The sequence below is a fragment of the Coregonus lavaretus genome (assembly GCF_964263955.1).
Source record: "Coregonus lavaretus genome assembly, chromosome: 24".
Lineage (NCBI taxonomy): Eukaryota > Metazoa > Chordata > Actinopteri > Salmoniformes > Salmonidae > Coregonus > Coregonus lavaretus.
In genome coordinates, this window is record NC_140011.1 from 24525615 (window position 1) to 24540281 (window position 14667).

Below are 14667 nucleotides of genomic sequence, written 5' to 3' on the forward strand. Positions count from 1 at the left end.
CATTAGGAAATTCCAGGTTTTCAATTGAAGAGAATGAATGTATGGATGACAGGAATGTTTATTATTATTATTAATAAATGTCAGAGCAGCCAAGGAATGAAAGTCATTTAGGATTTGTTTTGGAGTGAGGTTGCATTAAAGTGAAAGGCACCTTTTTATAGACACACAACATGCAACTTTAATTGTACATTTTATGGTGTTCTGTGTTTATATATAGTTATATACGTTAATGCATATTAGTTTGTGGAGTGTATTCTAATTTTTTAAAACTAATCGACCTGAACTATTTACAGACACTGGCTTGCGGGACCCTGGTAGAAGGGAGACACAGGACTGTGCAAGACAGAGCTGTTTGCAGATTTTAGGCACTGATCACCAAGAGGTAGGATGTAATGATCTGCTTATGAACCCCAAAATATCTGCCGCCCCAATTTAAACAAAACTCAGAGATGGAGAACAAGAAAGAGCAAACCCTGTTGTCAGTTCATAACAATTAATGAAGGCCTAGACCATCATCTTTCACTAGCTAGGACTTAGTGTCACTTACTTTTAATGTCTAGAGTGCAGTCAACTTTATGTAGGCATACCTGTTTTTTAGGAAACCTTGTTGCAATGCAGGTAGGTGTAATCCTTCCTTCTGAGCATTTGGATATTCTTGCTGAGAGCTACGAAAGCTTAGCAATTGCAGTTGCTAGTAAGTGTTTGTCAACTCTTTAGTTGTTGGCCAGGTAAACCTTGGCATCTGTCCAATTACCTACCATATAAGCATAGTTGTCCTGATAAATCTCTGAAAATGACATCACTCGAGTTGGGGCCAGCAGTATAGTATTTCAGGTTTGGACGGCTATATTAAAGAACTTTGGGCATTTTGGGTAGTTTGTATATTCTGTGCATATTTCCCCCTCTACTTAAAATTAACCTTATTGGACTCATGAATAATGCACAAGGACGCTCGATTGCTGCAGCAAAGATGAATTAAGGCCAGTCTGTGTACTGTTGTTAAATGCACATAGGAAGTGTGTGCTATTTGTGTCAGGTTTCTAACGGTTTCAGGGCTCAGGTTGCCTTTCTAAAAATACTATTTTATAAAGAGAATGTAATTTCTGTGAAACAGGGGGAAAGTCTCCTCTTGCTCTAATGAATCTATAAATCACAATGGAGCAGGTTTACCAGACCTGCCTCAGCCTGCACTGCAATTTTGATTTTCATCAAAAATGTAATCTGCTAGCGTACAAGGGCTTAGCGGCAGACCGGATGCCGCCCTGAATTTCTAATTTTAGGGCTGCTCTTTCAGGATTTATTTTTGGATAATTCAAGTCCGCTTTTCAATATCTCTAGTTATTAAATTTTAATTCACAGCATTAACATATACATTGAAAAGTTTTATGGGGTTTCCGAGCACATGTGGATTGAATTTTACGAGTTGATGCATTTCTGTTTCCAGACCATTCCGGCTAATAGAAGGAAATGTAGGAAAAAAAAGATTCTCCCATTTCTCTGCATTATTGCTTTTTTTAAATTGTTGGTTGGAAGCCATCTTGAGAGAAATTTATTACACCGAGGGGCTAGGAAAATGTGCTTCTGATTAAGGAGAGAAGGAAAGCATTCGGGCTGAAATAGGTTTTGGTCATCCCTGTGGCTGACAATATTCTACTCACCACTGATACTCCTCTCTGCATAGCAGGAATATAGGGAACCAATGTATTGATTTCAATCGCAGGAGGTTGGTGGCACCTTAATTGGGGAGGACGGGCTCTTGGTAATGGCTGGAGCGGAATGAATGCATTTGTATTTATTATGGATCCCCTTACTCTTCCTGGGGTCCATGGTTTCTATGTGTTTCATGCTATTCCATTCTCTCCGTTCCAGCTGTTATGAGCCGTCCTCCCCTCAGCAGCCTCCACTGATTTCAATGTTATTTTATTCATATGCGCTTGCTTTTCAACCAATTTCTATACTCTTGTCACCTTTTCTTATTTTGAGTCTGTTTTTTCATGTCCATTGTTGCTATGCATTTTCCTCAGCAAAATGTCTTTCTCAGAAATGAAGTCGGAATTGGTCTAGTAGTGCATAATTTGTTCTGGTATTAGCCCATCATGTACAGTCCACACATAGCCTAGTATTTCAAGTATCTTGCCCCATCTTGATGCAATGTTTAAAAATGTTCCATTAATTTATGTTTCCTCCAATGTTGACCTTTCCGACATCTCTAGCAATGAGACTGATTAGCTTAGTGCTGTAGTCCAGCACAGATATTATGTTTAATATCCATACAATGACATTTAACTTAACAGCTGCCCTCAATCTTGAGGAAAGCAGTCGTCTATTCAAATGGGCAAATTTCCTGCTAAACCTGTTTCATAAGATGTAGTCTCGCATACACACATTTCCTAAAAAAGCTTTCATGTTGAATTGATGCTGTGATGCAGTGCCTTAGACCGCTGCGCCACTCGGGAGGCCGTGACACCATGTTTTTCACATCTTGGAAGTAGGCCCATTTCAGTTTCACAGCATTGGATTATTTGGATGCATTCTGTATGTTATGTGATGTAATTATTTAAACAGTGAGGGAATGGAAAAACTAAATTAGCCCCTAAACGAGGCCTACAACTTAGGCCTTTCACTCGTGCAGGTGAAAATATCTGTTTCAGTAGCTAGGTTTCCATCCAATTGGCGACAGAATTTCATGTGAATACAATAAAATCTGCATTTTCAAGTGGTGTGTTTCCACCAAACAGACTTGTTGCGGATAAAAATCAGTGCGTGATGACGTACTGCATACAAAATGTACTTTTTCGCCAGAATGAAAATCTAAAGATCAATGTGTTTTACATTGCATTTTCAACTCTATTGATAGTTTTGCTATTTAACGCAACAGTTTTTGTGACAAATGTGCCTACTCTGGTTTTGGCACGTGCGCTCTAGCCAGCAGCTCGCAGATACTGTGCAGGTAGGCTAGTATACATGATGAGATTATTATGGATAAGAGCGAGAATATTTTAATTTGTCAAATGGCAGTCAGCATTGATCATCATCTCACCAGAATAAGACCCTTTTTTTATTGGAAAGGAGCATCAAGCTCATCACCGTGCACATCCGCCACCCTGTGAAGTTCATCATAATTTATTTCATCTGTAGCCTTAGTGGGAGGACCACACACCATATCATCGCGTGACTTCAAGTTTACCTTCGATATGATGGTTATTATATCAATATTAGCACATAAAGGTGTTTCCTCTGCCATTTGTTTAATAATTAATTTAAGGACACAAAAAGATCCCACCATGTCGAACAAACAAATTCTGTCGCCATTTATAATCCGTACAGAAACTTCCTGTTTCCATCACAGCTGTCGTGGTGATACTGTAGGACTTTACTCGCATAAAAACTGTGGATGGAAATGTGGTTGTGTGACCTTTTTATGAGAGAAATTCCCTGAAATGGCACATCATATTTTCTAAAATGTAGCCTGTCTCTCAGAGGCTGCAAGATATATCCTCAGTTGATCCTATTTCATCCATGGTTGTTTTTTTCCACCGTGAGATTTCACAAACTTGATCAGATTAATGACATGATGGTTCCAGCGCAGACGCAAACTAGTCTCAAATAGACTGGGCTAGCTATCAATAACTAATTCACAATTGCATAGCTACCGACCAAGCAGCACAGATTTAATGTCTACGTGTGATAATTTTGTGAAAAAATTAATCACATCCTGCCATTATGGTATGGAATCCAATCATGTCCAGCGCTGAGAGGGATTTCACATTTCAGCTTTTTCCTCTCGGTTGATATTCCCCTCCATGTAGTTTCGTGCTCCCACTTGTTCCAGATAGGGCTGTGTTTTTGTTTTAAAAAAAGCTCTCATCATAATTTCCAACACAACATGGCGCACGGCCGCGACAGGGCTGCTGCTGAAATGAGCACTCAGCCGTTCCCTTTGCTTCCCAAATGAGTTTTTACGGCCTCCAATCTAACCAAGCGTGTTGAATTGAATTGGCATCTTTTGAGGGAGATTAGAATTTCCAATGTTTCCATTGTCGGCTAGCTACTTTTCTTTGCAGGAATCATTTTATTGAGTAGGCTAGATGTCAGGGGCGGTTAGTCATTTTACATTTATTCTAATGCTGTTTGAGATTAGTATAGCCCCAGCCCATTTAACTGTTGAACCCATGCTGATATGAAAAACATGGAGGTTCTCCCATTGTCCATTTCTCTACCAGATCAGGAGCACCATGACCAACCAATGTAGACTAGATTTCAAAATTAGGGAAATGGGGCATGAAACAATGGAGCAGGAAACACATTTCAATTAGGCCTAATATTTGTTTAACAGAAAGTTAAAGTAACTGTGATTTTATTTTTATGACTAGCCTACATGCAATGAGCCTGCCCTTTTTTCTCCTTTACACACATTGTTCTATTGAACCAGTGCCCTTTTCAATATGGCCAGCTCTGTCTGAAGGAGCGCCTGATTAACCAATTGCCATCCAGAAATACTCCCTCCACAGCTTGGTCATCTAAATACACTGCTCAAAAAAATAAAGGGAACACTAAAATAACACATCCTAGATCTGAATGAATGAAATAATCTTATTAAATACTTTTTTCTTTACATAGTTGAATGTGCTGACAACAAAATCACACACAAATTATCAATGGAAATCAAATTTATCAACCCATGGAGGTCTGGATTTGGAGTCACACTCAAAATTAAAGTGGAAAACCACACTACAGGCTGATCCAACTTTGATGTAATGTCCTTAAAACAAGTCAAAATGAGGCTCAGTAGTGTGTTTGGCCTCCACGTGCCTGTATGACCTCCCTACAACGCCTGGGCATGCTCCTGATGAGGTGGCGGTTGGTCTCCTGAGGGATCTCCTCCCAGACCTGGACTAAAGCATCCGCCAACTCCTGGACAGTCTGTGGTGCAACGTGGCGTTGGTGGATGGAGCGAGACATGATGTCCCAGATGTGCTCAATTGGATTCAGGTCTGGGGAACGGGCAGGCCAGTCCATAGCATCAATGCCTTCCTCTTGCAGGAACTGCTGACACACTCCAGCCACATGAGGTCTAGCATTGTCTTGCATTAGGAGGAACCCAGGGCCAACCGCACCAGCATGTGGTCTCAGAAGGGGTCTGAGGATCTCATCTCGGTACCTAATGGCAGTCAGGCTACCTCTGGCGAGCACATGGAGGTGCTCAGTGTGAACCTGCTTTCATCTGTGAAGAGCACAGGGCGCCAGTGGCGAATTTGCCAATCTTGGTGTTCTCTGGCAAATGCCAAACGTCCTGCATGGTGTTGGGCTGTAAGCACAACCCCCACCTGTGGACGTCAGGCCCTCATACCACCCTCATGGAGTCTGTTTCTGACCGTTTGAGCAGACACATGCACATTTGTGGCCTGCTGGAGGTCATTTTGCAGGGCTCTGGCAGTGCTCCTCCTGCTCCTCCTTGCACAAAGGCGGAGGTAGCGGTCCTGCTGCTGGGTTGTTGCCCTCCTACGGCCTCCTCCACGTCTCCTGATGTACTGGCCTGTCTCCTGGTAGCGCCTCCATGCTCTGGACACTACGCTGACAGACACAGCAAACCTTCTTGCCACAGCTCGCATTGATGTGCCATCCTGGATGAGCTGCACTACCTGAGCCACTTGTGTGGGTTGTAGACTCCGTCTCATGCTACCACTAGAGTGAAAGCACCGCCAGCATTCAAAAGTGACCAAAACATCAGCCAGGAAGCATAGGAACTGAGAAGTGGTCTGTGGTCACCACCTGCAGAACCACTCCTTTATTGGGGGTGTCTTGCTAATTGCCTATAACTTCCACCTGTTGTCTATTCCATTTGCACAACAGCATGTGAAATGTATTGTCAATCAGTGTTGCTTCCTAAGTGGACAGTTTGATTTCACAGAAGTGTGATTGACTTGGAGTTACATTGTGTTGTTTAAGTGTTCCCTTAATTATTTTAAGCAGTGTAGAAAGTTCTGCACAATTATTCATATTTAGGGTGACAAACGGAAACATGTCACACACCAATGCTGTAGTTTTGATTGTGATTCAAAAGCAAAGTAATATTTGGGGGACAACAGCGGCCCACGTAACTATGATCTGTTTTAATAATTTGCGCCAATGTCAGTAAGTTATCGCTTCCAAGAAAAGGTGTGTTGCCCATGAAAGGTCTTGTTGTTGCTATTATTAGTGAAATTCTTCTCTTTCCAAAAAAAAATCTGTCATCCCGGTTATAGCTCTGTTTTGCTTGGTTGCATTTTACACATACCCTCTTGCCTGGTGTCCCCTCATTATAGTACTAGTGTACTATGGTACTTACAGTAGAAGGCTGGGTAATTTGGATGTTTCTGAAATTAGAGCACCTGGGCACTGGATGTATTGTCATCAAAGGTCACCCGTACACAATGAAGCGCTGTAGGGCTAATTATACATAATAATCATGCATATCTCTCCCATCTATTCCCCTCCTATTTTGGGCAAACCTCATTGTCATGAGTCATTTTGTATTTTTTATAGAGGCCAGATTTGGTAGCCCCCCTGGTTAGAATAGACCTTTATTCATCTCGATAACAATAATGCCCATATGGAGACAATTTTGAGAACCATTAAATTGCCCTTTCTCTCATTAGTATACCAGACTACACCTCTCTCTCAGAAGTACATTGGTCAGTCATATGGCAATCCCAGTCTGTGGGTGTTACTGAGTGTCAAGTGCCTTGCCTTAGAGCTGTCTAAAAATAGTTTTTTCAGAGCTCGGCTGCCTTGATGTTGTCCATTGATGATGTATTTGAACTGCACCTGTTTCAAAGAAAGGCAGCTGTTTTTGGAGAGGTCGATTTAGTAATTCTGTATTGTTTCTTCCTTCTCTCTTTCTCCTGGCTGTCTGTTGCTCTCTCTCACTCTCTCACACGCATAGCCCTAGGTACGCTGGCCCTGAGTAGTAGGAGTCATGAGTGGTCAGGAGGTGCCTACCAATCCTGCGCAGGAGCAGGTTGACACGGGGGATGGAGTCTCAGATGGCCCCACCACAACCCCAACCACCACCGCCACTCTCACTGTCCCGGTCATGATAAAGAAGGAGCCTTGCACGCAGGGGGCCAGTAACGGGAAAGATGTGCCTGCCGAGATCTGTGTGGTCCTCGGTGGAGGAGGAGGAAGGTCTCGCAATGACCAGACTCAGGGTACGACCCCCTAACACGTCACCTCCCACTCCACACACAATGCGCAGGTTCATTTTGCATCACCCTCTGTGCTAGGTTGGTGGAGTTTGCACAATTTAGACCATAATGCAAAACGGCTGACGCAAAACGAACAAACCCACTCTGTAGGAAAGAAGACCTCCTTTCAACGCCTATGTACCTGTCATTTTACCTTCTCCCTCTACATCTGCGCTCTTCCAAACCTGTGCACCTGCATCCAGCCGTTCAAATGTTCTCATCTCAATTGCTACATTTTTTACCTACTCCCAACATCTGGGTTCATTACACAAACCTGTTTTGCACCTGTCTTCAGCTACACACTGGCCTCTGAAGTTGAACATTAACCATCTCAGCTGGAATGTGCAGTGCCTTCAGAAAGTATTCATACCCATTGACTTATTCCACATTTTGTTGTTACAGCCTGAATTCAAAATGGATTAAATTGATTAATTTTTTCCTCACCTATCTTCACACAATACCCCATAATGACAGCGAAAACATGATTGGTGGACTCCAAGTTGTAGCGACGTCTCAAGGAAGTTCAAAGGAAATTGGATGCACCTGAGCTCCAATTTGGAGTGGCATAGCAAAGGGGTGTGAATACTTTATATAAATGAGAGATTTCTGTATTTTAATAAATTAGCAAACATTTCACAAACTCAATGGAGAATCTCCATTGAAAATGATTTGAAGTCCAGAACTAGGCTTAATCTGTGCCCGGGAAATCACCCAAGTGTTTAGGTATGATGATGTTACACAGAGAGAGACATTTATTGGCCAGTTTATTAGGTACACACATCTACATCATTTTTTTACATTTTTAGTCATTTAGCAGACGCTCTTATCTAGAGCGACTTACAGTTCATTTCCCAGTCCCGTGGGAAATGAACCCACAACCCTGGCGTTGCGAGCGCCATGCTCTACCAACTGAGCTACAGGGGACTAGTACTGGGTCGGACCTCCCTTTGCCTCTAGAACAGCCTGAATTCTTCAGGGCATGGAAATGTTGCTCAATTGGTATCAAGGGACCTAATGTGTGGAAAATATTCTCCACACCATTACACCACCAGCCTTTACCGTTGACACCAGGCAGGATGGGGTCTTGGACTCATGCTGCTTATGCCAAATCTTGACTCTGCCATCAGCACGATGCAACAGGAACCGGGATTCGTCGGACCAGGCAATGTTTTTCCGCTGCTCAATTGTCCAGTGTGTCCACTGGAGCCGCTTCTTCTTGTTTTTAGCTGATAGGAGTGGAACCCGGTGTGGTTGCCTGCTGCAATAGCCCATCCGTGACAAGGACCGACGAGTTGTGCCATCCAAGATGCCGTTCTACACACCACTGTTGTACTGCACCATTATTTGCCTGTTTGTGGCCCGCCTGTTAGCTTGCATGATTCTTGCCATTCTCCTTCATCCTCTCATCAACGAGCTGTTTTCGCCCACAGGACTGCCGCTGACTGGATGTTTTTTGTTTGTCGCACCATTCTCGGTAAACCCTAGACACTGTCGTGCGTGAAAAGCCCAGGAGGCCGGCAGTTTCTGAGATACTGGAACCGGTGCACCTGGCACCGACGATCATACCACGCTCAGTCGCTTAGGTCACTTATTTTGCCCATTCTAACGTTCAATCGAACAGTAACTGGATGCCTCATCGTGACTCACTGTCTGTAGGAGCGAACCATTTTTGTGAATGGGGTGGTGTACCTAATAAACTGGTCACTGAGTGCATGTTCTATATATTGTTACAGACCAATGATATCAATGCAGTCAACTATGGGGCGGCAGGTAGCTTAGTGGTTAAGAGCGTTGTGCCAGTAACCGAAAGGTCGCTGGTTCTAATCCCGGAGCCGACTAGGTGATAAATCTGTCCATGTGCCCTTGAGCAAGGCACTTAACCCTAATTGCTCCTGTAAGTCGCTCTGGATAAGAGCGTCTGCTAAATGACCAATTATTATTATTATTATTATTATTAACTATTGCAGCATTTTCAGCCCTCTCTATATTTACTTTCCTCTGTCACACAGGCTCCTATGTTTGTGGGATATGTGGGAAGAAGTACAAGTACTACAACTGCTTTCAGACGCACGTCCGTGCCCACAGAGGTAAGGAAGGCCTGCCCTGAAACACTAAGGCTTCTTTGTGTGATGACATAGGAAATGTTTGATAAGATCAAAATAATCAACTCAAGTCACTGCATACATGATTTAATAGCACCTCATTTTTGATAATCCCTCTCCTGCTAAATATATAAAGGCATGATAATGCAATCCCCGATCCAAAAGTCACATGAATCCAATTTTGGGGATGTAAAATTGGATTTATGGCGTAATGTTATGTTTGAGGCTCATTTCTTATCAGTAACTTGTCAGCTGCATTCATCCGCTAATACTTTTTAAGTACTCTTTTCTTCCACTCTCCTTCCTGACATCCATCATTTTTTATGTGAGCGATGCCAAATGTTGTCTGAGATCCGAGTGAGTCAAGCTGTTATAAGCGTTGGTGCCATGCCAACAGCAGATCTCTTAAGAATGTGTTTCTGTCTTTCCCCACCCGCAGAGTCCGACAGCATACCAGGGGAGGGTGCACCACCAACTCCCAACAGTGAGTACACAGATGTGTATGCAAATGCTTTCACATGCACAAACACGCACGCGCTCACGAATGCGCATACACACAGGTGTGTACATGCATACACACGCACACATCTACAGTGCCTTCAGAAAGTCTTCACACCCCTTTAATTTTTCCACATTTTGTTATGTTACAAAGTGGGATTAAAATGGATTTAACCCCCTAGAGTCGATTGACGCATTGGTGTAATCTACTGTAAGTAACACAGTTTAAGCTAGAGATATCTTTTTTGTTGCATTGGATGCATCTCGATCAATCGCATCCGCCGATGTCGCACTTCTGCATCTGCGGTGAAAGATGGCATAGCTAGAGCTGTGTTTGTCAGACCATGAGACATCCATAAAATCGGTCTTCTCACGAAAACGTCTGTAGTGTCCAAACGGCTTGACCTACATATTATGACCACTCTATGGAAAGGGGAGACTTTCACGAACACTACGGGTGCCTCCGTTTTTCTCTACGACCCCCACAAGTGTCAAGGGACTCGTCTGAAGTCGATACAGTCGATGTGCCAACTTCTGTTTGTAGTGTCCGAACTGCTTGGGCTACAAACTAATGTGACCCCACTGTGGAAAGGGGAGATTGTCATGAACACGATGGTGTTCTCCTTTTGCTTTACGTCCCCCAAAAGTGTCACGGGACTTGTCTGAAGGTAACTGGTACCGGTTTAAATTTTTTTATGGAAGTGTGAAGGTAGTGTTGTGCCTACCCAAAAAAGAAGTAAAATACTGTATTTTTTGCCATTTATGAATGTGTTATTCAATGCGTTTCTCTGGGCTATAATAGTAAAGGCCAAATTCAATATTTAATCAAATACATTTTTTCGATAAAATTTTTTTTTTATACCTAAAGGGTACTAAAAATCAAAATCATATAGCTAATTGATACATAGTTTGACCATATTAAAATTCATGTCAGCTTGAGTGTCAAAGTGTAAGAAAAATGTGAACATTTGTTTAAAAAAATAAAAGAATACTAATAACATGAGCAATAAAACACTAATACAGTGCATTCGGGAAGTATTCAGACCCCTTGACTTTTTCCACATTTTATTATGTTACAGCCTTATTCTAAAATGGTTTATATAAATAAATAAATAAAAATACTCATCAATCTACACACAATACCCCATAATGACAAAGCGAAAACAGGTCTTTAGAAATACCTTATTTACATAAGTGTTCAGACCCTTTGCAATGAGACTCGAAATTGAGCTCAGGTGCATCCTGTTTCCATTGGTCATTCTTGAGATCTTTCTACAACTTGATTTGTAGTCCACCTGTGGTGACTCTAATTGATTGGACATGATTCGGAAAGGCACACACCTGTCTATATAAGGTCCCACAGTTGACAGTGCATGTCAGAGCAAAAACCAAGCCGTGAGGTCGAAAGAATTGTCCGTAGAGCTCCGAGACAGGATTGGGTCGAGGAACAGATCTGGGGAAGGGTACCAAAACATTTCTGCAGCATTGAAGGTCCCCAATAACACAGTGGCCTCCATCACCAAGACTCTTCCTAGAGCTGGCCGCGCGGCCAAACTGAGCAATCGGGGGAGAAGGGCCTTGGTCAGGGAGGTGACCAAGAACCCGACAACTCCAGAGTTCCTCTGTGGAAATGGGAGAACCTTCCAGATGGACAACCATCTCTGCAGCACTCCACCAATCAGGCCTTTATGGTAGAGTGGCCAGACGGAAGCCACTTCTCAGCAAAAGGCACAAAACAGCCCGCTTGGAGTTTGCCAAAAGGCCCCTAAAGGACTCTCAGACCATGAAAATCAAGATTCTCTGGTCTGATGAAACCAAGATTGAACTCTTTGGCCTGAATGCCAAGTGTCACGTCTGGAGGAAACCTGGCATCATCCCTACGGTGAAGCGTGGTGGTGGCAGCATCATGCTGTGGGGATGTTTTTCAGCGGCAGGGACTGGGAGACTAGTCAGGATCGAGGGAAAGATGAACGGAGCAAAGTACAGAGAGATCCCTGATGAAAACCTGCTCCAGATCACTCAGGACCTCAGACTTGGGCAAAGGTTCACCTTCCAACAGGACAACGACCCTAAGCACACAGCCAAGACAACACAGGAGTGGCTTCGGGACAAGTCTCTGAATGTCCTTGAGTGGACCAGCCAGAGCCCAGACTTGAACCCGATCGAACATCTCTGGAGAGACCTGAAAATAGCTGTCCCCCCATCCAACCTGACAGAGCTTGAGAGGATCTGCAGAGAGGAATGGGAGAAACTCCACAAATACAGGTGTGCTAAGCTTGTAGCGTCATACCCAAGACGACTCAAGGCTGTAATCGCTGCCAAAGGTGCCTTAACAAATTACTGAGTAAAGGGTCTGAATACTTATGTAAATGTATATTTCAGTAGTTAAAAACAAAAACGTTTTAGCTTTGTCATTATGGGGTACTTTGTGTAGATTTGATACGGGGAGAAATAAATATTGCTTCCAGAGGCAGCTTGGAACTCGGTAGTGAGTGTTGCAACCGAGGACAATAGGATTTTAACGTAGCAAAATGTAAAGGGGTCTGAATACTCTCCGAACGCACTGTATATCTTCATAACATAAGTATTCAACCGCCTGAGTCAAATGTTAGAATCACCTTTGGCAGCGATTTACAACTGTGACTCTTTCTGGGTAAGTCTCTGTGCTTTGCAGACATGGATTGTACAATATTTGCACTTTTATTATTTTCAAAATGTTTCAAGCTCTGTGAAGTTGGTTGTTGATCATTGCTAGACAGCCATTTTCAAGTCTTGCCATAGATTTCCAAGCTGACTTTAAGTCAAAACTGTAACTAGGCCACTCAGGAACATTCAATGTCGTCTTGGTAAGCAACTCCAATGTATATTTGGCCTGGTTATTGTCCTGTTGAAAGGTGAATTTGTCTCGTTGTGTCTGTTGGAAAGAAGACTGAACTAGGTTTTCACCTAGGATTTTGTCTGTGCTTAGCTCTATTCAGTTTATTTTTTATATCATAAACTTCCCTAGTCCTTGCTGATGATCAGCATACACATAACAGGATGCAGCCACCACCATGTTTGAAAATATTGTTAGGTTTAAAGTTCTGGTACCATGATCCAGAAAGACTCTAATAAAAGCTGATGATAGATGTATTCACCACACTGGGTCATACAGCTGCAAAGACAAGATAAAAAGTCACAAGCACATATATTTATAACCTCCGACTCATCTACTGTGTCTAGGATGAACAATCAATCAGCTTGAGTCCGGAAACTTGGTACTCCTCCACGCATCTCACCGGTCTTCTTATCAGTCAGTAGAGTTCTTGAAGTTAGGATCCCTAAGTATATACACTATATATACAAAAGTATGTGGCCACCCCTTCAAATGAGTGGATTTGGCTATTTCAGCCACACCCGTTGCGGACAGGTGTATAAAATTGAGCACACAGCCATGCAATCTCCATAGACAAACATTGGCAGTAGAATGGCTTTACTGAAGAACTCAGTGACTTTGAACGTGGCACCATCATAGAATGCCACCTTTCCAACAAGTACATTTGTAAAATGTTTGCCCTGCTAGAGCTGCCCCGGTCAACTGTAAGTGCTGTTATTGTGAAGTGGAAACATCAAGCAGCAACAACGGCTCAGCCACGAAGTGGTATTCCATACAAGCTCACTGGACCGCTGAATCGCGTAGTGCCTAAAAATCCTCTGTCCTCGGTTGCAACACTCACTACCGAGTTCCAAGCTGCCTCCGGAAGCAACGTCAGTGCAAGAACTGTAGCTTCATGAAATGGGTTTCCATGGCCGAGCAGCCGCACACAAGCCTAAGATCACCATGAGCAATTCCACATACACACACATACGCACGCACAGGTGGATACTATAAGAATATAATGATATAACCCAGTAAAGATCTAAAACATTAAGATAATATGATATAAGACGGTGAAGCTATAAGACTGTGTTATAGGACAGTAATTTACGATCTATCAGCTCTAACTCTCTCCTTATGGAATCATTTTGGTACTCAGAGACGGGCCCCTTTTATACTCTCCCTCTGGCCAAATACAATTGCACATATACTGAACAAAATATAAACACAGTATGTAGAGTGTTAGTCCCATGTTCATGAGCTGAAATAAAAGATCCCAGAAATTTTCCATACGCACAAAAACCTTATTTCTCTCAAATTTGTTTACATCCCTGTTAGTGATTATTTGTCCTTTGCCAAGATAATTAATCCACCTGACAGGTGTGGCATATCAAGAAGCTGATTTAAACAACATTATCATTACACAGGTGCACCTTGTGCTTGGGACAATAAAAGGCCACTCTAAAATGTGCAGTTTTGTCACATAACACAATGTCTCAAGTTTTGTGGGAGTGTGCAATTGGCATGCTGACTGCAGGAATGTTCACCAGAGCTGTTGCCAGAGAATTGAATGTTAATGTCGCTACCATAAGCCACCTCCAACGTTGTTTTAGGGAATTTGGCAGTGCGTCCAACCGGCCTCACAACCGCAGAACACGTGTAACCAAGCCAGCCCAGGACCTCCACATCCGGCTTCTTCACCTGCGGGATGGTCTGAGACCAGCCACCCGGACAGCTGATGAAATTGTGGGTTTCTACTAGGGCTGACCCCGTTTGGTCGATAGGTTGTTGGTCGACCAAGATATTTTTTTCAGTCGAGCAGTCTATATATATATATATATATATATATATATATATATATATATATATATATATATATATATATATATATTTTTTTTTATGGCACGAGACAGCTGTCTGATTCACGTCTGTCTCAGTGGACTAATCCATTGCGGAGGCCGCGGGGATGGCTCACCATTAGTAC

The 14667-nt window shown here is 42.8% G+C and overlaps 1 protein-coding gene across 1 annotated transcript in view; it reads left to right on the forward strand.

The window, feature by feature from the left end:
• Nucleotides 1-354: 354 nt before the first annotated feature.
• LOC311099536 (zinc finger protein 618-like) overlaps nt 355-14667 on the forward strand; it is a gene marked incomplete at its 3' end in the record, with an annotated part of 45310 nt that continues 30997 nt past the window's right edge. The window contains exons 1-4 of the mRNA XM_084140237.1: nt 355-382; nt 6926-7190; nt 9236-9313; nt 9768-9812. Coding sequence (XP_083996363.1) covers nt 6959-7190; nt 9236-9313; nt 9768-9812 — 355 coding nt within the window. The 5' untranslated portion in view covers nt 355-382; nt 6926-6958. The remainder of the gene's footprint in view (nt 383-6925; nt 7191-9235; nt 9314-9767; nt 9813-14667) is intronic.